Source organism: Myotis myotis, unplaced genomic scaffold (assembly GCF_014108235.1).
Source record: "Myotis myotis isolate mMyoMyo1 unplaced genomic scaffold, mMyoMyo1.p scaffold_m19_p_3, whole genome shotgun sequence".
NCBI lineage: Eukaryota > Metazoa > Chordata > Mammalia > Chiroptera > Vespertilionidae > Myotis > Myotis myotis.
In genome coordinates, this window is record NW_023416335.1 from 39,013,406 (window position 1) to 39,037,968 (window position 24,563).

Consider the following 24,563-nt stretch of genomic DNA (forward strand, 5'->3'; position numbering starts at 1 on the left):
GTCAGAGTGGGACCATTCAGATTACAACTCCTCAGATCCATAAGGAGGCAGGCTCAGGGGGCAGACTCAGTAAGCATCAAAGCCCCAGTGAAGCAAGTTTTGCCCCAGAAGGGTGTCTCCAGCACAGAACTTCTCCAACCATAGACACAGCTGATTCTCACAGCCAATTGGCCTGGAGGTCAATTCCTCCCAGTGATACCTACACAATCAAGGCTTAACTACAACAAGACTGCACACAGCCCACAAAGGGGTCACCAAGAGTGTCCACCTCAGATAATTGGGGAGGCTGAGCCACTGGGCCCTATAGGACACCTAGCACACAAAGCCACTCTATCAACACAGGGAAGCAGCCGAAGTGCGGAGACAAAGAAACAGGTCACAAATGACAGAAATGGAGGAAAGCAAACTACTGGAGATAGAGTTCAAAACCATGGTTATAAGGTTTTCCAAGAATTTTCTAGAAAACACCAAAAAATTTAGTGAGACCCTTGAGGATATGAAAAAGGACCAACTAGAAATTAAGCATACACTGACTGAAATAAAGAATAATATACAGAGATCCAACAGCAGACAAGAGGATCCCAAGAATCAAGTCAAAGATTTGAAATACGAAGAAGCAAAAAAACACCCAACTGGAAAAGCAAAAAGCAAAAAGAATCCAAAAATATGAAGATAGTGTAAGGAGCCTCTGGGACAACTTCAAGCATACCAACATCCGAATAATAGGGGTGCCAGAAGAAGTGAGCAAGATACGGACAACCTATTTGAAGAAATAATGACAGAAAACTTCCCCTAACTGGTGAAAGAAATAGACTTACAAGTCCAGGAAGTGCAGAGAACCCCAAACAAAAGGAATCCAAAGAGGACCACACCAAGACACATCATAATTAAAATGCCAAGAGCAAAAGACAAAGAGAGACTCTTAAAAGCAGCAAGAGAGAAACAGTTAGTTACCTACAAGGGAGTACCCATACAATTGTCAGCTGATTTCTCAACAGAAACTATGCAGGCCAGAAGGGAGTGGCAAGAAATATTCAAAGTGATGAATAGCAAGAACCTACAACCAAGATTACTTTGCCCAGCAAAGCTATCATTCAGAATTCACCACCAAACCAGTATTACATTAAATGCAGAAAGGCATTCTTTAAGAAGAGGAAGAAGAAGAAAAGGGTAAAGATAAAAATATGAACAACAAATATATATCTATCAACAAGTGAATCTAAAAATCAAGTGAATAAAAAATCTGATGAACAGAGTAGAGTGGTGAATATAATAGAATCGGGGGGATAGAAAGGGAGTGGACTGACAATTTTCTGGGAGAAAAGGGTGTGGGGGGTGCGGGAAGAGACTGGACAAAAATTGTACATTTATAGATGAGGACAGTGGCGGGGGAGGTGGTAAGGACAGAGGGTGGGGTGGGAACCAGGCAGAGGGGAGCTATGGGGGGAAAATAGAGGAACAACTGTAATAATCTGAACAATAAAGATTAAAAGACAAAAAAAACACAAAAAAACAGCCAAGAATATATAATAAGGGAAAAAATAATCCTTGCCTTCCATGGCTTTGTAATACTCCAAAGTAGTGTAATTATCGATCACTTTCCTAATAACAGGCATTCAGGCTATTTGGTTTTTTGTTACTAGCAAAAGCACTGATAATGAAAGTTGAATCCACATGATTTCTTCAGGATGAACATCCAGAAGAAGAAATGTCGGGTCAAAAGGTTTCTACATTTTTCAGAGAATATATTCTTGCTCTTCAAAATAGTTTTGTTAGCATCTATGGGAAGCACTCCTATCATATATACACACACACACTCACACACTGAGTGGCCAGATTATTATGACCACCTGACATTTGTAGGCAAATTAGCTATAATTTTGCACTGAAGTTGCTAGAGGGCCAGACCATTATAAACATTTGAATAGCACAACATACCCAAGTATCATTGCTGATCAAATTCATCCTATCATGTTGATGGTATATCCCAATGGAGATGACTTCTTCCAACAAGACAATGCACCATGCCACGGTGCTCGTATTGTGCAGGAGTGGTTTCAAGAACACGAGGGAGAATTTACCTTGCTTAGGTGGCCCCACAATCACCAGATCTCAATCCAATTGAGCATTTGTGGGACGAAGTTAAAAGAACCATCAGGCCCTAAATGGTTTGGGTCAGTGGACAGAGTGTCGGCCTGCGAACTGAAAGGTCCCAGGTTCGATTCTGGTCAAGGGCATGTACCTTGGTTGCGGGCACATCCTAGTAGGAGGTGTGCAGGAGGCAGCTGATTGATGTTTCTCTCCCATAAATGTTTCTCACTCTCTATCCCTCTCCCTTCCTCTCTGTAAAAAATCAAATATATATGTATATGTATATGTATATGTATATGTATATACATATATACATCTCTCTCTCTCTCTCTCTCTCTCTCTCTCTCTCTCTCTCTTTCTATATATATATATATATATATATACATACATAAAAGAGCCATCAGGCAGCTGGTTCCACAACCATCAAATCTCACAGAACTGGACAGTGCTATTCATCAGGCATGGTGTCAGATTCCTCGCATCACCTTTCAACATCTCGTGGAGTCAATGCCAAGAAGAATCACTGCAGTACTGAAGGCAAAAGGTGGCCCAACGAAGTACTGATGGGGTGGTCATAATAATTTGGCCACTCAGTGTGTGTGTGTATGTGTGTGTATATATATATATATATATGTGTGTGTGTGTGTGTGTGTATCCTATCTAATAATAGAGAAACATGGTAATTAACCGTAACTTCGCTACCCTTCCCATGGGCTAATCAGCAAGATATGCAAATTAACTGTCAACCAAGATGGTGACCGGCAGCCAGGCAGCTGAAGCGAACAGGAGGCTTGCTTGCTCCAGTGATAGAGGAAGCCAAGGTTCCCCACCTGCCGCTGCTGGCCTCTGAGCTTGCACTCTAAGCAACTATGTTGCAATTATAGAAGTTAAACAAAACCCAGAAACCTGCTTTCAGCTAGCAGAGCTGGAGCAGCATGACCACAACAGTGTTACAATTATAGAACCCAAACAAACCCAGATACCTGCTTTCAGAAGCCGAAGTCTCAGAGCTAGAGCCAAGCCTCAGAGCTAAAGCCGGCTCTCAGCTCCAGTAACAGCCATAGAAGGTAAATAAATCCCAGAATAAAAAAAAAAAGAAAAAAAAGGAGAGGTTGGGAGCTTCAGTCACCCGCCAGCCTGAAAACGGCCCTCAGCCTCTCACCCAGACTGGCCAGGCAACCCAGTGGGGACCCCCAACCTGAAGGGGGTGTGACCAGCTGCAACAGCCATCATCCCCTCATCCAGGCTGGCCAGGCACCCAAGCAGGACCCTAACCCTGATCCAGGATACCCTTCAGGGTAAACCAGCCGGCCCGCACCCATCCACCAGGCCTCTATCCTATATAGTAAAAGGGTAATATGCAAACTGACCCTAACAGCAGAAGGACTGGGAATGACTGGTCACTATGACACACACTGACCACCAGGGGGCAGATGCTCAATGCAGGAGCTGCCCTCTGGTGGTCAGGGCGCTCTCACAGGGGAGGAGCTCTGCTCAGCCACAAGCCAGGCTGATGGCTGGCAGTGCAGCGGTGGTGGTGGGAGCCGCTCCTGCCTCCTCAGCAGTGCTCAGGATGTCCGACTGTAGTTTAGGCCTGCTCCCCGCTGGCAAGTGGACATCCCCCGAGGGCTGCCGGGCTGCCAGAGGGATGTCTGATTGCCATCTTAGGCCCAATCCCCTGGGAAGCGGGCCGAAGCCAGCAGGTGGTCATCCCGAGGGGTCCCAGACTGCTAGAGGGCATAGGCCGGGCTGAGGGACCTTCTCCTCCCCCGCGAGTGCACTAATTTTTGTGCACCGGGCCTCTAGTATATATATATGTATGTTTATATGAGAAGTTGTTAAATAATGTTTAAACATTATCACTTACCAGCATCTGACAAGCAGTTGATTTTTCTTCTAGTCCTGCAGTTTTAATACCAAAACTTTGCTGGTCTCCAAGGTTCACAAACTCCCAACCATCATCATCACTCATATTCTCCATGTCTTGGGCTATTACAGAGAAAAAAACAAATTCATGTTAAAATTAGTAACAAAGAGAAATTTTACAATTGCTGTCTTCATGAAGACACCTACTATCTAAAAGGGCTACTTCAGGTTTAATTGAAGCTGTCTTCATTAAAGGCCCCATAACCACTGGAAGGTATTGCTGAAATTCTTTTCCAAGGATTTTGCACATTCTGGCCCATGCTGAGATCATGTAAGAGATCTGGGGAGAAAGTGAAAAATTAAATTAATTTTAAAAACAATAGGTAAGTAAGACATGAAGTAATTTCCGATTTCATAGAAATAATATTTTATATTCATGGCTCTTTAAGCATTTTCTGAAAGTTTTTAATTTCCGGGAGAGAACCAAGATGGCGGCATAGGTAAACACTGGAGAATGCTGCCTCACACAACCACTTCAAACATACAACTAAAAGACAGAACGGACATCACCCAGAACCACAGGAAAGCTGGCTGAGGGGAAATTCTTCAACTAGAAGGAAAGAGAACAGCATACCGAGACTCAGAGGAGGCGCAGTGCGGAAAATACAAAGGTGTGGAGGTGCGCGCGGAGTGGGCTGGTGGCTGAGGGCGCGGTTGTCATTTTCAATCGGGAGGGAGGCTCAGGCCCTGAGCTCCAGTTCTGGGCGAATCTCTAGGGACCCAGACTCAAACGGGAGAAACTGGACTGTCTGGCATCGGTTGGAACGCGAGGGCAGCTTTCTCTCCGAGGTTTGCAGCAGTTGCAGGGACTCTGAGAGGCAGAGCCTCTGGGGACGGGACTGAGAGCAGCCATAACTGCTCCCTCCACCCCCTCTGTTGATCCCGTGCAATCCGCCCCGCCCAAGCCCTGCACAGAGCCATTTGCCGGATAGTCTCAGGCAAAGGCTAGATTAGCACCTCTGAGCATGGCATGTTCTAATATTTTTAGGTTTCTGCATTTCTTTTGACAGGGGAGGGGAATTCATGTGGCATTCAAAGGACCAGGAGACATCCAAATAGAGATGTCTAGTAAGTGTTTGGATAAATGAAGCCCAAATTCAAAGAAAGATCTGGAAGTCACAAGTATATATAGGAGAATTGAGGCCATGATTGTGAATGACACTGCTCGAGGGGAGTGAGGAGAAAAGAGGGCCTAGGACAGACCCTCAAGAGCATCAAAATATTGAGAGTCAAGAAGGAGGAGCAGCTACAGCAAATTGAGAAAAAGTAAAAATTCAATTCAAACTATTTAAGTGCCTATTTTATGTTAGGCATTGTGAATACTATTATGAGAAATTGAAGTCAAACCAGTGAAGAATGGCTCTGAAACCTGTGGTTAATATTGCTCAGGAAACCTATTATTCCATTATTTTTTTAAAAAAAGTACATTTAACCTTGCACTAGCTGAAACTCCTAGATGGATTAGGATGGAACATATTGAGGCTGCTTTACCTGAGGATCATCATCTTCCATATCACTGAAGTCTGTCTGGGTCTTCAGCAATAGCTGCATCACATCCGATGCATCTTGCATGAACTAGAAAAAAATATTTAAGAAAAACAACAACAATATGACTTGTATATCAAATCAGAGAGGCACTTAATGTTTCTTGTATAATAATAATACCTGCCCAAAAGATCTATTACATTTCCCATATCAGTTATAACCCCTCAGATAAAAGTATTATGTTGAAAATTTTTCACCATATTGCAAGCAAGACTTAGTGTTCTTTCTAGAAAAATATATTCTGCTAAAGTCAAAGTAAACCGGAGTATAAAAATATTTCTAATGGCATCAAATTTTGGTCTGTGGCTTATGCATTTCCAGCAGTAAAATGATAATCCAAATCCAGAAAGAAAATTTTGGATTGCTCCATAGACCTCTATGATTTTCATTTAACTGTGGTTCTGGCAATCTCTATTGTATAAACAGGCAGTGTTTCAAAAATACTTGAAAGCCAGATATATAGAGTATGTAACATAAAAATGTTTTACTGGTTAGCTTCTCGGTATCCTACAGAAAACAATTTATAAGGTAAGTTAATACTGATGCTGGTTTTAGAGACCACAGTGAGGGGTTCTATGTTGGTAGTTCTGAAAATCAGAACACGAAGGGTCAATGACAGAAGAATTTCTTTTGGATTAGCTTTGATAACTGAGCTGCTGGCTGGGAAGAAAAAACACAATGGCCAATGCTCCTTGGTAATTATATTCTGAAAAGCTATATATACAAAGATTTCTCTTTTAGGACACCTGATATATACACACACGATCAGCTTCCTCCTGCAAGCCTCCTACTGGGGATCGAGCCTGCCACCTGGGCATGTGCCCTTGACTGGAATCAACCTGGTACCCTTCAGTCTGCAGGCTGACGCCCTAACCACAGAGTCAAACAGGCTAGGGCTACCCGATATTTTTAAGTGAACAGGAAAGCAACTGGAATGTTTCCAAGCAAATATTTAAATGAGTGAAACTAAACATGGATCTGAACTCCATATGCTCCAAAGACATACACTGTACATGTGGTAAGAAAGGGGGAGGTCTTAAGAGCATAACTTGAATTAAGAACCTTAAATAGTAACAATGAAAAAACGAAGGCAACAACTTATTTATATATAAAATGAGAATAATGTGAGAGTAAGCTGATGGGAGAAAAAAAAAAGCACCCAGAAAACCACTTATCAGAAGGAAAAAACCCTCTTGCACCCTCAATGCCTCCACAGGCAAATTATAGTAAATTCAACATACTACATATTACTTACCTTTTCCTTCCCTACAGCCAGACCAATGAGACTGATGCATTCAATAGTTTTTCCTCTGAGAAGTCTAAGTTCCTTTTGAACTGCATTCTCAACAATGTGCTTTAATGATGGCATAAATAAGTCATAGTAGGGGACAAACTTTTCCTCTGCAGTATCTGCAACTGATGCGATAGATGTCACAACTTGTTCCAAAACTAGCTTGGTGCCTTTTTGAATCAACTAGGAGAAGGAAGATATACAAAATACATTACGTAAGTGAGAAATTGGAAGAAAAACTCCAAGTTTCCAAATGCTTTTCAGAAATAGCAAGATGAAACTACTCTTCAGCAGCCAGAGTGAAGGTAATGGGTTTTAGAGCAAATTTAAGAATCCCTGTTGAACTATTTATGTGGGATATCTCTCTCTTCAGTTACTATAGGCCTCCTTAATCATTTTTGCTTTATCTCACAGCACAGCAAGTCCTTGAGCACAAGTTTGCCATCAAGTGAATGCCTATCCTCATTCATTTTTCTTCATTTATTCCCACTTAGTATATATTTTGGGTTGTCCTACTACATCAAGGAGGAAATTCCCTTTTTGTTCTATACCTTTATCTTCTAATCGGATTCTTCTGAGAAGATACATTAATGATGCTACTGGTGCCCTCTTTTTCACTCACTTCTGTCTTCGATGTGATGATCATCCTTTCTCCTGCACCAGAGATCTACGGTATTCTCTGCCCTAGCCAGTAATGAATACTAAATGGGTATTTGTAGCTGGGCTCATGCCGTCACCTGGTAATATTATACTTCCTTGTGGATTCACATGAATACTTGCCCTAGTAACTACACCCCGATTTTCTTCTTTCTCCCCATCTACTACAACCACACTCTGAAAAAGTTCCTCACTTGCACTGAGTTCCAGCACAACTTTAAGAGGTTAATTTATTCCCTCCTCCTTCTGTATCTCAGCATCTGCTCCATATTTAATGTTTAAGAAGGAACATCCTTTTCCCTTGGTTACCCTCTTTTCATAAAACTCTTGCTCACATAATTTATCCTCCTCTCCTTTCTACCTTAGCAACGACTTCCTTCAATCTGTATCTTACACATTGCCCCTCTGCAGGAAGGGGAGGAAAATATACAGACGCTCTTGCTCTTCACACTTCAGCCTAAAATCACATTTAATTCATCTATTCCTGACTTAACCAGCCAAATAATCTGCCTTCAACCTGGGTCTACATCTTTGTCTTCAGATACACTCATGTTCCTACTCTGCTATCAAATGGATGTATCATATGGTATATCCTTTTTGTTGCAAATTGATTTCTTTGCCTTCTGAGACATTGTATCTCTTTTAAAAATTAAATGTATTGTGGTGACATTGGTTAATCAAGTCATGTAGACTTCAGGCATACAATTCACTAATACATCATCTGTGTATTTTAATTGTGTATTTACCACCCCAAGTCTAGTCTCCTTCCTTCACCATTTATCCCCCCCTTTCCCTCTGGTAATCACTATACTGTTGTTTGTGCCTGAGTTGTTGGTTTGGTTTCTGTTTGTTTGTTTTTTGCTTATCTTGTTCTTGTTCTTTAGCGTGTATTCTCCTGTTCTTCTTTAGACCAGTGCTATGCAGGAGTGTGGTTTGCGAACTTGTCTGTTAACTAGTTCATATTAAAGTACAGGAATTGAGTGTTAGAAACTTTTACAGCAATCTAACAGCAACTTTATATTTGTTAAATATAACAGTAAAAAAAGCTTTTATGTCCTTTTTATTTATTTCATTTTTATAGTAGCAATTTATTTTCACTATACTTGAAAACTGAGACTCAATTTTTGCCTCTCTCTCTTTTTGTTAATTCTCACCTGAGGATATATTTCCATTGATTTTTAGAGAGTGGAAGGGAGAGGGAGAGACAGAGAGAAACATCATTGGTTGCCTCTTGCATAATCCCTGACCAGGGCCGAGGAAGCTGCAACCAAGTACGTGCCCTTGACTGGAATTGAACCTGGGACCCTTCAGTCCGCAGGCTGATGCTCTATCCAATGACCCAAACTGGCTAGGCCAATCTTTGCTTCTCTTACTTGCATCTTTCCTCCCACACACTGCTGTACTAACACCATTTAATTGTTTGTAGGCTGCCTCTCTTACTTAACCTATAACTATAAATCATCTTCTTTTTGAAAGGCCAGGTCTTATTTTAAAAACAACATACTTAAAGCAAAAAAAAATTTCTTTTCCACATCTCTATTTCTGTGACCTGGTTTAGGAGATCAATTTTTTACGTCCTTCTCTTTCATCTTTTGAAATTCAAACTGGCAAAAAGAAACTGCATGCTTCCCGAGAAATGTCTTTTAGTCACCTCCCCCCTGCCCTCCAATTCCCATTGTTACCATCCATGCTCCCTGAACAATGATCATGATGCTCTTGCCTTAAATCATCTCCCTTTTTAGTCCCACAATGCTACTTTAATTTCATAAAATCATATCATGATTCCTTAGAGCAATTACAAACATAAATTGGTTCCTCCAAATTTACCTAAATTAGAGTTAAAAAAATAACTGCCTTGTTTTCAAGACAATTCATATAATGATTTTACCTAACCTTTAGGGCGTATCATCCCTAGTCCCAAAACTGGATCATTCTCTGGTCAGGCCTATAACATCCTTCTAACTTTCTATTCTTTTTTTAAAAATAACTTTAAAAAAATGTTTTGAAATTGATTTTTAGAGAGGGGAAGAAAGAGGGATAGAGGGACAGAAAAATCAATGAAAGAGAAACATCATCCATTGACTGCCTCCTGCACTCCCCCTAACTGGGAATTGAGCTTGCAACCCAGGCATGTGACCTCTTGGTTCCTGGGTCAATGCCCAACCACTGAGCCACACTGGCCAGGCCTTTCTATTCTTCTTTTTTTTTTTCTTTTAATATATTCTATTGATTTCTTACAGAGAGGAAGGGAGAAGGATGGAGAGTTAGAAACATCAATGAGAGAGAAACATTGATCAGCTGCCTCCTGCACACTCCCTACTGGGTATGTGCCCGCAACCAAAGTACATGCCCCTGACTAGAATCGAACCTGGGACCCTTGAGTCCACAGGCCGATGCTCTATCCACTGAGCCAAACCGGTTAGGGCTCACTTTCTATTCTTGATTGCCATGCTGAAGAGTCCCCCTGTTCAAATTAATCTAAATTAATATCTAAATAGGGGAGTTAAACATCTTAAAATTTACCTCCTGAAGTTTAAGTACCATGATGGAATGTAGATGTTTCACCAAATTATCCAAATATGGAATAAGCAGTGACTTGGGGCAGTCCTCAGTAAAGTTAATGAGAGCGGCAGCGGCATGGGCCTGCACTCGTTGATTGCCTTGGTCTTCCATGGTCTGTAGCAGAGCCGCAATCACCTGTGGAAGGAAATCACGTAAGCATATGTTTTGAAATGCCACCCTTCTTCTTAAAGTTTGAGTGTTTGAGGACTTGTTGCTTACCTTCTCATGGAATTTCTTTTGGAAACCAGGGGCAAAATCTGTAGCCATCTGTCCAACAGCATTACAGGCTGCATACCTCACTCTTGGATGCTGCAATATACTCCTTGGTATTAGTAAAGGCTTTCTATTTCCCATGTGAAACTACAGTAATAATTATGAACCAAACAGTTATTGGTACTTACAGGATCCTGAAGAAAAAGCAAAACAAAATTTACAATTTCATTTAGAATTCCTTCCATTTGCTGGTGGCATCCTTCACCAATGGCGGATAAAGCCATTAATCCTGCATGTCGATATTTCCAGTCAGCTACAGAGAAAGAATTGCAAATAAAAGAACAGCAATGAGACACTACAAACATGTCATTCTAGCAGAAGTATTAAAAGTTCTCCTTACTCTGAAAAAGAGTAATGAAATATTTTTATTCATTTATTAGTTTAAAAAATGGATAGAAAAAGTACCTGACTGGATTATTTCATTGTAATAGTGGTTAAGTCACACAAGCATTTCCATGCCAAAAGTTAGAAGGCAATATAGAAGCAAAGAGATTAGTATTTATAAACTACTTAAAATAAGAGACTTTTCCTCTGATATTATAAGCAATAAATGTCTGGATCTTCTGTCACACACTGCTGCTTACTTAATACAGATTAGATGATTTCCAAAAGAAAAAAAAACAAACCCAAAAAGAAAAACGTGCTACTTTTAAAGAATTTTATTTAGTAATATGGTAAATGAATATGGATGAGTCTTATTTGTATTCTAACATAATAATGTATATTTGCTTTTTTATTAACAGAACTAGTGGCCTGGTGCATGAAATTCGTGCACGGGTGGGTGGGGGTGCACCCTCTCCATCTGGGACATCCCTTTCACAATCCAGGACTGCTGGCTCCTAACCACTCACCTGACTGCCTGCCTGATCACCCCTAACCACTCCACCTGCTGGCCTGCTCGACCCAACTGTGCCCCCCACTGCCGGCCTGCTCGCCCCTAACTGCCTAGGCCCTGGCACCATGGCTTTGTCCAGAAGTTCTCCCAGTCTAATTAGCATATTACCCTTTTATTAATATAGATATGTGCTAAGCAATGTTTATTTTTTACTAGACTTCACATCCTCTTCTAGCATGTAATTTCCCTCTTATGTCTAAAATTCCTTCAAGAACAAAACAAGATACACATAAATATAAGGTAGAGCAAAAGTAGGTTTACAGTTGCAAATATGCATAACAGTGTATTCTTGTATTATTTACTAATTACTGTAGTTTGCCCATGAATTCAGCTAAGGCATCTAATAATACTTATAAAATAGCAAAAAAGACATTCTTTTAAGATTTTTTTGTTTTAGAGGAGTCATTCTTCACAAAAATGTTATTTCTAGTAATGTATAATGTGTTTATTTTTAAATAAAGATTTTTAATATTTGTTTTAATTTCTAATACAAATGGATAGAATCCACATAAAGAAAAGAGCTCTGGAAATCTCAGTAATTTTTAAGAGTGTGAAAGCATCCTGAGAAAAGAAAGTTTAAGAACTGCTGGCATAAGGGTTAAACCACATTGTAGAAAAATCCTAAAATATTTCATACTAAATTTTTCACTTTGGGGAGCCTGAAACCTATGTAAAGATGAACTCTGTTGTAACTAATTCTACTGTAAAAATTTTCTGAAAAATGCTAATGTTTATGTTAAGTATTAAAACTTTATCACTTATAAATTTGTATGTTATTAATGTGTTCAATTACTCAATATACCAGTAAACCAAAAATGAGTCAACTGAGGAATAATAATCCTAGGAAACCAATATATTAATATCGTATACTAATCTTTGCATACTGTACTTACTAATTAAAATTAAAGGAATGCAATAAATACTGATATAGAAATATATCTATACTTGATTCAGAGATGACACATTCTCAATGTGCAGTGTCTGGAAGAATGCTGAGCAAATGAGATGGCATGGTATGGGGATTTGGAAATGGTTTTCTTCTCTGAATTTTAAGATTTAAAAAATTTTGCAGTTCATTATTTAAAGCAAAGACAACAAAACTTTTGAAAAATAAAGTGGAGTATATGTTACTAAGAAATATATACCATTTGCCATTGTTAAAGCACTTTTCACATAAATACAGCTTTGGATTCTAACCGTAATCCTGGGTATAGGGCAAGCATCATTTTCCAGTTTTATACACAATAAAAGTGCAAAAGACTTGCTCAAAGTCATACATTCAGCAGTAACAAATCTTTATGTGTCCATTGCCATACAAATAAAGCCTTCTTTACTAACTACTAAGTTGTAGCAGGAAATTAAAGGTCAAATTCTTTAACTGCAAATCACAAATACTAGATAGTCTTGAAAATAAAAGATATTGGCTGAAGGGAGATTATATAAATCAAATATGTCTCATAAAATTTTATGAATCAAATGTTTCATAAATAGTCAAATAGTATCATTTTAGTTAAATTCAAATCTAGACGTTTCTGGCTCAAGAGAAAACTAAATTTTCCTTAGAATTTGTATTTTTTTTCCTATACAATTAGGCCAATTCTGAGGAGAATTGAGTATTTTTTAATTGTGAGGAAAAATATTCTTTGCCTTAAGACTGAATGGCCCCAAAGACAACTAAATAGAATTTTATCAACATAATGTAAAAATCAGGTTAAACACAGAATATAAAAAGGCAAAGATTAATTTTTAGACACAGTCTAAGCATTTGTTATAGTTTCTGACTTAGAAAGCAACTTTCCATTATTCTAGCATTTGAAAGAGAGAGCTTACGATTTTGAAGCATCTGCATAATGTGTTCCTTGATCATGGGCAAAACGAGCTTTCCTCCAAGTCCACAAGCCATTCGGTCCAAAGCACTCTCACCAGCAACTGCATTGCTGCACAAAACAGCATGTAATGTACTCAACATATTCAAAATACACAAGAGTAGCATACTATACAGACATATTTCTAAACTTGTATTGTTATTAAACTAGGATTGAAAAAGAATAAATCAAGCAGACTTCTGAATGTATATAGTAAGTTTGAGTTAAAAGCCCTAGAGTTAAAAAAGGGGAGGGAGGCAAATAAACTATGATTCACTGTAGTTTAAAAAGTCCTATGTCCAAATCTTATTTTTCAAGGCTTTCCCCTTTCTCTCTCTTTACATGCACACACCCCACACTGGCTAACACTTAGCTTCTGATACTTTAAGATGCAGAAGTGTGTGCAGAGCATTTAGGAGAACCTTGCATTTCTCATTTCCTGGACATATATCCTTCAAAATAATCAGTGAACAGAACATAGAAAACTGAAAGGGGGCTGAGACTGTACATGATTTTCTCCTCACTGTGAACTTATTTACCTTTAAAGGGGTGTAAATTGCATTGCCAAAAATTATGTGTAAGTGAAACTCCATTCCAGTGTTTTCACTGAAAACTGAAGAAACCAGGCATAAAAGCCTTTGTACTGTCTTATAACTCTAAGATCAGCAGTGAGTTTGTCATGTACATAATCTTTAGCTGTTCTGAAGATATGACATATAGGGGTGGGCAAAAGTAGCTTTACAGTTGTTTGTATGGAAAATACAGTAATTAATAAGTAATAATGTAGAATAAACTGTTTTGCATACTCAAAACTATAAACCTACTTTGGCCCCACATGTGTACAAAGAAAAGGCTACAAACTATCTTTAGAACATGTTCTTAGACTTAAACTGATATGGCCATTTATTCACAGGTAAGAAAAGCTTATTTACCTAGTCCAGAAAAAAACAGCTTCATAAACCATATAAATTCAAGGGCCTTTTACAGGGCAAATTCCAGGCCAGGTAGCAGCACATTAGAGTAACTTAAACCAGGGAAAGAAAACCTGATCTGAGCCCTATCTTTTCTTCAGCCCTGTTAGGTTATTTCCAGTGAAGGACTACTTTCATACACTCCAACACAGTCTTTAAGTCAGAAGTCAGTCATTTTTAATAATGGGAGTTAGCCTCAGAAACCACCATAATATTCTATAAGGCAAATGTCTTTCATTTCTAGTATTGTTATAGTAGCTTATACCGACTGCTAGCCTTTCTGGGAATAATTTCAGTTCTTTTAAAGAATCAGAGATAGTATGATACCCTGGGAAGACTAAGAGAAATGGTATTAAAGCCCAGTCTAACTGGCTATGCAATATTGAGCAAATCACTCAACCTTTTCTCTCTGTTCTGTAGCTGTAATATACCTTTAAGACTACTGAAAGAATCAAATTAACAGATCTCTGAAGTGCTGTTTCATGTACATGCAAGAGGCCATCATCAATATTGGGACAGTGAATATAGATTTCGGTTGACTTTTCCATAGGAATCTGTATTCAAGGGGGTCTCCTAAGTCACAGCACGTAAACAGCAATTCCAGCGTTATGTCACCTAGTGTACCGATTTCACCACCATCTCCTCTGTAGCCTCAAGTTAGATTGTAGATTAGGAAAATATGAAGCTTCACAGGGAACTGTGGTGAAATAACCATTCTAAATGAAGACTATGCCTATAAAGAAATTTATCACAATAAAGTTTCTTTGTACATATTTTAAAAACATATGCAAAATAAAAAATCTTGAAGAAATTTTAAAGACGGGGTTGAAAAGATAGCTACTTTATTTAAAATATTTACAAAATCGGATGCAGAAATGCATACAACAAGAAACCTAAGTGTCCCATATTCCAAACTTAAAAGTTTAACTTCAAATTATGGAATACAGTGGTAGAAAGGTGGGGGCCTCATAAGCCTAAAGCTCTCATTGTCAATTGATGTTGCTCTATCCTGCCAAGGAGGAACCTTTATACAGTATTTATTGTGTATGATTACCTGTCAAAATCATCATCATCTAGTTCATCCGCATTTGCCCAGTCCTCATCCTCTTCTAGATCAACCATCATTGCTAACATCTGAGGAACTAAAGGAAATAATTTCATATCTGAAGACCATGGCTTTTTAAATTATGTCAATATCATCATTTACAAACAAGAATCTCACTAAGTAAAAAATGAAGGATTTACTTTGCATCTAAAAGAGTGAGACAAAAAAATTACTTGCCTGTGCGCCTAAACACGTGTTTTTAATTTTAACCATTTGTGGGTTTTGTTGTTTTTTGGGGACCACATTTGCTTTACATCTTCTTAAGAAGTACATTAAGAATTAAAGTCAAATTTCACAAATCCTATTGCATTCTCTCCCTTCCTCACCACCAGAAGTGAGCTCCATAATAAAAAATCAAATGTTTCTATTCCCAATCTGTTTTTACACTTGAACGATAGGCTTCTGTATTTACATATAAAAGAGCACTATTTCAAGATTATACTTTTTTATAATATACAAGAGGCCCGGTGCACGAAATTCATGCACTGTGGAGTGGGGGGGGGCGGGGTGTCCCTCAGCCCAGCCTGCACCCTCTCGCAGTCCGGGAGCCCTCGGGGGATGTCTGACTGGTGGCTTAGGCCTGCTCCCCAGGCCTAAGTTAGATATCTTTAGGGCTGCTGCAGAGGTGGGAGAGGCTCCCGCCACCACTGCTGTGCTCGCCAGTGTAAGCCCGGCTTCTGGGTGAGCGGTGCTCCCCCGTGGGATTGGGCCAAAATTGGCTCTCCAACATCCCCCGAGGGATCCTGGATAGCGAGAGGTCGCAGGCCAGGCTGAGGAAGCCCACCAGTGCACAAGAGAGACGCAGGAGGTTGGCCAGCTGGGGAGGGACCATGGGAGGGCTCCAGGGCATGTCTGGCCCGTCTCACTCAGTCCTGATGGGTGGGCCCTAGCATCAAGCTAACCTACTGTTTAGAGCATCTGCCACCTGGTGGTCAGTGCACATCATAGCGACTGGTTGACCCATCGACTGTCTGCCCCCTGGTGATCAGTGCATGTCATATCGAGCAGTTGAGCAGCTGTAGCACATCATTAGCATATTACGCTTTGATTGGTGGAACGGCCAACCAGACACTTAGCATATTAGGCTTTTATTATATAAGATGGTATGCAAATTGTCCCCTCGACTGGGAGGTCGTCCGGGAGTTTGACTAGGGGGGTGGGGCCAGCCGGGGGAAGGGACGGAGGCCCTGGCTGGCAGCTGGTAGCCACTAGGGACCCTACCATTGCACAAATTGCATGCACTGGGCCTCTAGTCTACACTAATAAAAGACAAAGATGCTAACTGACCGTACCTTTGCTACGCCCCAAGCCAAGCCCACCAGCCAATCAGAGCGACTATATGCAAATTAACCCAACCAAGATGGCAGCCGGCAGCCACGGAGCTGGAGCAAACAGGAGGTTTGGCTGCCCGGACGATGGAGGAAGCCAAGCTTCCCACCTGCCCTGAGCCGGCTGTGGCCTCTGCTCATGGCAACAAAGTTTCAATTATAGACAAATAAATCCCAGATACCTGTTTCCAGCCAGCCTCCACTGGGAGCTTGGGTGGCTGGAGGCTGTGGCCAGCCTGCAAACAGCTATCAGCCCCTCACCCAGGCTGGCCACACCCTCGTGGGGTAAGGGTCCCCGCTGGGGGGCTTAGCCAGACTGAAAACGGCCCTCAGCCCCTCACCCAGGCACCCTAGTGGGAACCCCCACACTGAAGGGGCTGTGGCCAGCCTGTAAATAGCCATCAGCCACTCACCCAGGCTGGTCACACCCTCATGGGGTGAGGGTCCCTGCTGGGGGGCTTGGCCAGCCTGAAAACTGCCATCAGCTACTCACCCGGACTGCCCAAGCACCCCAGTGGGGATCCTGCACCCTGAAGGAGGTGTGGCCAGCCTGCAAACAGCCATCAGACCCTCACCCAGGCTGGCCAGGCACCCCAGGGGGAACCCCTACCCTGAAGGGGCTGTGGCCAGCTTGCAAACAGCCATCAGCCCCTCATCCAGGCTGGCCAGGCACTCCTATATAATAAAAGGGTAATATGCAAATTGACCCTAACAGCAGAACGACTTGGAATGACTGGTCACTACGACACACGCTGACCATCAGGGGGCAGATGCTCAATGCAGGAGCTGTCCCCTGGTGGTCAGTGCGCTCCCACAGGGGTAGCTCTGCTCAGCCACAAGCCAGGCTGACGGCTGCCAGTACAGCGGTGGTGGTGGGAGCCTCTCCTGCCTCCTCAGCAGCGCTAAGGATGTCCGACTGCAGCTTAGGCCTGCTCCCTGCTAACAAGTGGACATCCCCCGAGGGCTGCCGGGCTGCCAGAGGGATGACTGCCAGCTTAGGCCCAATCCCCCCAGGGAGCAGGCCTAAGCCAGTAGGTGGTCATCCCCTGAAGGGTCCCAGACTGCGAGAGGGCACAGGCCAGGCTGAAGGACCCCCCTCCCCCGAGTGCACAAATTTTTGTGCACCGCGCCTCTAGTCTCTCTCTTTAAAACCCTAATTGTAAATAAACCGAACAGCAGAACAACTGGTCACTATGATGTGCTCTGACCACCAGGGGGCGCGTGTGAAACATGGTGGGTGTTAGCAGAAGACGGTATAGAGTGCGGAATATGGTGGGCATCGGCCGCAGTGGGATAGTGGAGCAGGTGAGTAGGGGTGCCAGACCAAGGTGGGGCGCTGGTTGTTGTCATCATCGTGGCGAGCCTCTGGTGGTTACTGAAAATTCTTTGCTTCCACGCACCGCAGTCCTGCCCTATGCTCACACCTGCTACTGGCGCCAGCCCCTTTCACAGCCGCTGCTGGAGTGCCCGCTCACACCCACTGCAGGTGCCCGGCGCCAGTCCCAATTGCTCAGCACCCTCAGCAGGTGCAAGTGGTGGTTGCCAGCCCTGATTGCCCCTGAGGGCTTCTCCGCCTCCCCCTGCTCCTGAGGGATGATCAGGGCAGCAGCTGCTACTCAGATCCGCTTCTGGTGTGGGCCCCAATTGCTCCATGCCATAAGCGGGTGTGAGCAGGGCCTCAGCTGTCAGCAGGTGCGAGCGAGGCCTGTGCCAGCAGGGCTGCTGGTAGGCAGGGGACAGGGGGCCGCGGTAGGAGGGGCCAGGAGGATGGGCCAAGACCCCCCCCTGTGCTCACTGCAGCCTCTCAGCCCACAGTTCCTTTCAAGGTGCATGAATTCGTGCACTGGGACCCTAGTCATACTATATGTATCCTTTGGCAATTTTCTTTTTTCTCATAGCATTCCATTATATAAATACTATCCTGTTGATGGACAGTTTGGTTGTTTCCAATTACAAATTTTACTTTGATGAAATTCTTATACATCTTATACAAGGCTTGATCTCCTTGACAAGTGTGAGTTTAGGTACCTACAAGTATCTTCTTCAATAGCACTAAACTGCTCTCCATAGTGGTTTTATAATCTTGCTAAGGGAAGTTTAAAAGGCCTCTTATTTTTTTTTAAAAATTGTTTTATTGCTTAAAGTCTTACAAAGGGTATTACATATGTCTCCTTTTTCCCCCCGCCCTTGACAATCCCCTGGCCTCCCCTACCCCCCAGTGTCTTATGTCCATTGGTTATGCTTATATGCATGCATACAAGTCCTTTGGTTGATCTCTTACCTGCCCCCCCACCCCCAAAAGGCCTCTTATTTCACCACAATGTGTGAAGTGCCTTGCAACTGTAAAAATGTCTTCTCCTATCTACACGCTTCATCAACACTTGATGTTGTCAAAGTTTCTAATACGCTGTATTCCACAATTACACTTGTTTTTATTGAGACAGAGCAGTGTTCTTTAGCTATTTTAGATTCCTCTTTTGTGAATTTCCTGTTACTAACCTTTGTCTAATTTCTGGATAATAAAACTTTGTTGACGGTGAGCACTGCAACTATTTTCTCTAGTCTGTAGTGTCTCTTTTAATTTCATTTATGGTGTCCTTGGATGGTCAAAACATTATTTTCCTTTTTGCAAATTTAGCAATGGTTTTTAATTCAGCCTTTTAAAAAATCCTTCTCTACTATCTATCAAGCTTTCCTTGTAAAATGTGTCTATGGCCCAGCCGGCGTGGCTCAGTAGTTGAGCATAGACCTATGAACCAGGAGGTCATGGTTCAATTCCTAATCAGGGCACATGGCCAGGTTGTGGGCTTGATCCCTAGTGTGTGGCATGTGGAGGCAGTCAATCAATGATTCTCTCTCATCATTGATGTTTTTCTCTCTCTCCCTCTCCCCTCCTCTCTGAAATCAATAAAAACATATTTAAAAAAATAAAATGTGTCTGTATTAGCTTTTAATCAACCCCAAATTGGTTGTTATAGAATATTTAAGATTGTGGTACTTTTAAAAATAGAAATAACCAGTCCCCCCAATGACTTCTGATGAAGTCAGTTTTGCTTCCACCTGAGTGGTTCTGCTCCCACACCCTTTGGCTCCACCCAATCTATTTGTCTACACCTGCACCATCAACAAATTCTAAATCTTCACAGCTGAAAGGGCAAGACCTCTATTTGATTTAACAAAATTCTCTTTAACAAAATTTTACTCCAGAACCTATGATCTTCAACATAAGTTGGGATTCTGAGTGAAATTATATTGAATTTGAGGAGAATTGATATTTAGTTCTTTCAATGTTTCTTTTGGTCTTTCAATATCTTATACAATTTTCTCCATAAATTTTTGTGATTTCTAGGTATTACCAGTCATGCCTGCCATCAGTTAGGTTTCAGAGAGCTGCAGCAAAGCCAGCAAGTTGGGTACACATATGTGAGGATGTACAGAGATGCACATCCCCAGACATTAACAAACCTGTGAACTTATACAACTCTCAGCACATTTATTCAACAATTTTCCTACATTAACATAAACCATTTAAAGATCTTTGACTTACTAGTTTGTGCAACAATATTGGTATGTTTTCTTAACATAGCAGCTGCAGTCTCAGAGAGGGTCACAATTACTTCAAGGGCAAGCTGGCGTTGCATATTATTGAGGCTAGTGTCTCCACATAACTACAAGGAAGACATATTTGCATACATTTAGTAGATAATTCACTGAAAATAATAAACACAACATTTACTGAAGTATTTAATTTACCTTTAGACTTAGCTGTAAAGTAGCTTCCAAATGAGGACGCAAATACTTTGGAACAGTATCTGCAATCTCCACAAGGGATTTTAGGACCGAATCATCATTCTGATAGCACGAATCATTTACAGCCTAGAAAAGATGAAACAGAATGTAAAGTTTGGTAATAAAGTACTAAAATAGAATGGAACAGTTAGTGTTTTGTCATTGACCTAAACTCTCTTCAGTTTGATGACAATGAAAGAAAAATATCTACTAAATCCTCTGACCCATGCAGAATATTTCAGTTTTACCTCCTCTAACTCCTGTCTAACCCAGTTTGCGGTAGAGTTATTTCTCTTAGGAGGTGTGGTGTTTTCTTGGTTGTCACAACTAAAGATGGGCAAAAACCAGGAGTATTAGATATCCTCCATTTGTGACACAAATGCTTCCAAGGAATTAACAAGACCTTATCATGCATCTCACAAGATCATAAATATGAACTTACTTATAATTATCAGAACCTGGAACCCAACTCACAAATTATTTTGCACCATTTTAAAAATGTACTGTGAAAAATAACTGTACTGTGAGCCCCCCAATGTAAATATTGTATAAGTCAAGAATTAATACATAATTTGTTTCGTCCAGAACTTTACCACTTCTGGAAATCAAATCATTAACAGTAACAGCAATTTTGATGTTTGACTTGCCAATGAGACCTCTGTATTATCCATTTCTTAATCTATTGCGTTTGTAGAGGTCTCTTAAAAAAAATCACCTAATCTATGTCTTTTGTGGTAGTCATGCCTTGCCATTTATATGTAGAAAGCATGCCATTTTTATTATATGTTACTCTCTTTTTACTTTTTATATTCACTTAGAACCATGTATTGATATTTTAAAAACTTGTGCATGTAGTGAGTTATGTTACCTATGCATTTCATTTTAGGGCAGAACTAGAGGCCTGGTGCACAAAAATCTGTGCATTTTGGAGGGGTCCCTCAGTCCGGCCTGGGCCCTCTCACAGTCTGGGAGCCCTCGGGGGATGTCCAACTGATGGCTTAGGCCTGCTCCCTGTGTGGTGTAGGCCTAAGTCAGCAGTCGGACATCCTTAGTGCTGCCGTGAAGGTGTGAGAGGTTCCTGCCACCACTGCTGTGCTCGCCAGCCACAAGCTTGGCTTTTCTGGCTGAATGATGCTCCCCTTGTAGGAGTGCACTCACCACCAGGGGGCAGCTCCTGTGCTGAGTGTTCGCCCCCTGGTTGTCAGTGTGCGTCATAGGGAACGGTCTTTCTGCCGTTGGGCCAAAACGAGCTCTCTGACATCCCCTGAGAGGTCCTGGATTGTGAGAGGGCGCAGGCCAGGCCAAGGGACCTCACTGGCGCACAATTGAGGCAGGGGAAGGATGCAGGAGGTTGGCCAACTGGAGACGGACCACAGGAGGGCTCCAGGGCATGTCCAGCCCATCTTGCTCAGCCCCGATCTGCTATACCCTAGTAGCAAGCTAACCTATTGGTCAGAGCGTCTACCCTGGTGGTCAGTGCCCGTCATATCGAGTGGTAGAGCATGTATGTGAGTTATGTTACCTATTCATTTCATTTTAGGACAGAATATGGGAAGTTATAAAATATGTTATTAAAAAATGGGTTTAGGGTCTAACAAGATTAACTGCACCAATTTACTCAATCTTACTTTACCTTCTCATTTAGGCAGAAGGTGTCCTTAACATAATAACTTATCCTTGACATTCAATAATGGGAATTAACCATAAACTATAATACAAACTGCTATAAACCCTCTGGTTAAGAACTGCAGTCTGATTTGGGTTTGAATCATGCAGGATGTCTCCACTTCCCAACACTGTGACCTTGCCAACTTTCTTATCCCCTCCACCTTAGTTTTTCCTTATGTAAAATGGGCATTTAATTTCATAAATTATTTGGTTGATTCAATAGAAATAACCGATGTGATTACATACTCAATAAGCATAAGTTGCTTATATCATCTGTATTATAGAAAAACTCTGAAACTCTAACCTAAATATTTTAAAAGACTAAGAACCTATCAAAGTGAATTCAAAGCGGACAATTATTTGCATGCTTTGTTCACTGCTGTATCCCCAGTGCCTAGTACCAGCACATAGTACACAATGTATATTTACTGAATAAATGAATGTTAACTCTGATATGCATTTATTAAACTACAGAAACCAAGGAAGATATAATTATCACCTATTTTAAATGGTCTACTTACCTGTAAGAATCCAGGTAACAAGTCAGCAAAATGTTTGAACAGAGCAACATTATGCTCATTTGCAAGGATAAATGCAGCTGTAGCTCTAGCAGATAGTGTTCGGATCTAAAGGGATGAGAGTAAAAGATATCAAACATGAGACATTTTTAATGGATGCAAGTCCAAGTTTTGTTACTAAGGATGAAGTTTTCTCTTGATCAGTAAAACTATTTATATATAGACTAGTGTCCTGGTGCAGTTTCATGCACGCTGAAAGAAAATTAATTAGAAGAAGTATTTTAATATTGCTATTTGCCCTCTCTCTATAACAGAAGTGCCAACCAAATTCAAGATCGACAATGACAGATCGAAACACACGCATGTGATTGGCGCCAGCAAGAGCTTTATATGTATCATGCATGTGCAAGTCAACATTTATTTTTAAATTGCCAGTGGGTGTCATATGTACTGGCCGGTTGGTCAGACATACATACATACATACATACAGTCAGTCACTTAGTCTTTTATATATACAGATTTGGGGGTGGGGGGGTAAAGAATTATAAATTAGGTCATCTGGAAAACCAGATGGGCTGAGCTCCCAAATGGCGCCAGCCTAGTATTTATATTTTAAAGTATTAAAGACAATCTCCATATACATAAATTCTTTCACAAGTTAGATGTTATCTTAAATTAGGTGTTAATGTAAAGGAAGTTGAAATGATTTACCGCTGGATGTTCCTGATCTTGCATACATTGAACTAACATCCGTTTGATGACGTCTAAATAGTGCTGCTGTTGGTTCCCAAAAATTCCAGGGAAGTTCCTAAAAAATGATTCAAAGCGTTTTGTTTTTTTTTAAAAAAAACTACATTACATCTGCCCCGGCCAGATAGCTTAGTTGCTTAGAGTGTTGTCTTATTACCCCAAGGCTGCGGGTTAGACCTGCAGTCAGAATCAACCAATGAATATATAAATAAGTGGAAAACCAAATCAATGCTTCTCTCTCTCTCTATCTTTTCCTCTTTCTAAAGTCAATAAGAAACTACATTTCATCTTAGTAAAGTGATAACTAGAATATTTAATTAAATGTCTACCTGATTCAAAAGTATCAATCCTTAAGGTTGAAAAATACCCATCCCTCCAAGCAATCTCCTTTTGGGGTTGGGTGAATGGAAACACACATAGTGGAGGTGATTAGGCTGGGAGTAGGGGGGACCCAGGTGTACATGACTAAGCCACCCATCCCAGCCCAGTGCTTTCTTCTTATGCTCTGTCTCAGTGGGAAGCTAACCTGAAGTGCAGGAGGGGACAAGAGAAACCACTCAGTTGCACATAGTAGCGGCAGTAAACATGCGTTCTCACACAATCTGCTCCTAGTCTTGGTGATCCAGGGTAGTTTAAGTTCTGCTCTACTTTAAACTAGGTAAACAAACTAAATACTTTTACTTAATTCTCTACTCTGGATTATTGACATAAATAAATAAAATACATCTGACAAATTAAGGAGAAAATGGTGTTAATATCTCCCCTTATCCTCTTGAAGATGCTCAGGGTATACTTTATTGAAAATTATAAATCCAATTTTATTTTAAATACAATGAACTGTGTAACATGGCAGGGCAAAATTTTTCTTAATGCAGATAGTTACTGCATTCTAAACTGATCATCTGCTTATACACAGTAGTTTATTAAAATATTACATTTTTATAAAGCTTGACCACAGAAGACCCAGAAAACAATGGGATTCACGAGCCCTTTCTTTCTCTTCAAGATGCCATTACTAAAGCAGCTTTTTAAAAACTACATTTAGTACTGTGTACATTTCCAAATAAAGCTGAAGAAACCGTTCCAGAATTTTTTCAAATAATAAGAAAAGAAAAGAAAAAAATAAAGCTCCAGCCCGGCCGGTCATGGCTATGTTGAGCGTTGATGTATGAGCTAGGAGGTCATAGTTCAATTTCCGCTAAGGGCACATGCCTGGGTTGTGGGCTGGATCCCCAATGTGGAGCGTGCAGGAGGCAGCCAATCAATGATTCTCTCTCATCACTGATGTTCCTGTCTCTCTCTCCCTCTCCGTTCCTCTCTGAAATCTAC

The 24,563-nt window shown here is 41.0% G+C and overlaps 1 protein-coding gene across 2 annotated transcripts in view; it reads right to left on the reverse strand.

Annotated features, from left to right (window-relative positions):
* The window catches only part of IPO5 (importin 5), a 58,928-nt gene that overhangs the window by 18,207 nt on the left and 16,158 nt on the right, over positions 1-24,563 (reverse strand). For both annotated transcript variants that reach the window (XM_036297787.1, XM_036297788.1), the window contains exons 5-17: positions 23,196-23,292; positions 22,488-22,592; positions 20,263-20,385; positions 20,057-20,177; positions 15,131-15,218; positions 13,071-13,177; positions 10,474-10,598; positions 10,292-10,381; positions 10,034-10,207; positions 6,818-7,036; positions 5,509-5,592; positions 4,165-4,297; positions 3,959-4,080 (exon numbers count right to left, since the gene is read on the reverse strand). In XM_036297787.1, coding sequence (XP_036153680.1) covers positions 3,959-4,080; positions 4,165-4,297; positions 5,509-5,592; positions 6,818-7,036; positions 10,034-10,207; positions 10,292-10,381; positions 10,474-10,598; positions 13,071-13,177; positions 15,131-15,218; positions 20,057-20,177; positions 20,263-20,385; positions 22,488-22,592; positions 23,196-23,292 — 1,588 coding nt within the window. The remainder of the gene's footprint in view (positions 1-3,958; positions 4,081-4,164; positions 4,298-5,508; positions 5,593-6,817; positions 7,037-10,033; positions 10,208-10,291; positions 10,382-10,473; positions 10,599-13,070; positions 13,178-15,130; positions 15,219-20,056; positions 20,178-20,262; positions 20,386-22,487; positions 22,593-23,195; positions 23,293-24,563) is intronic.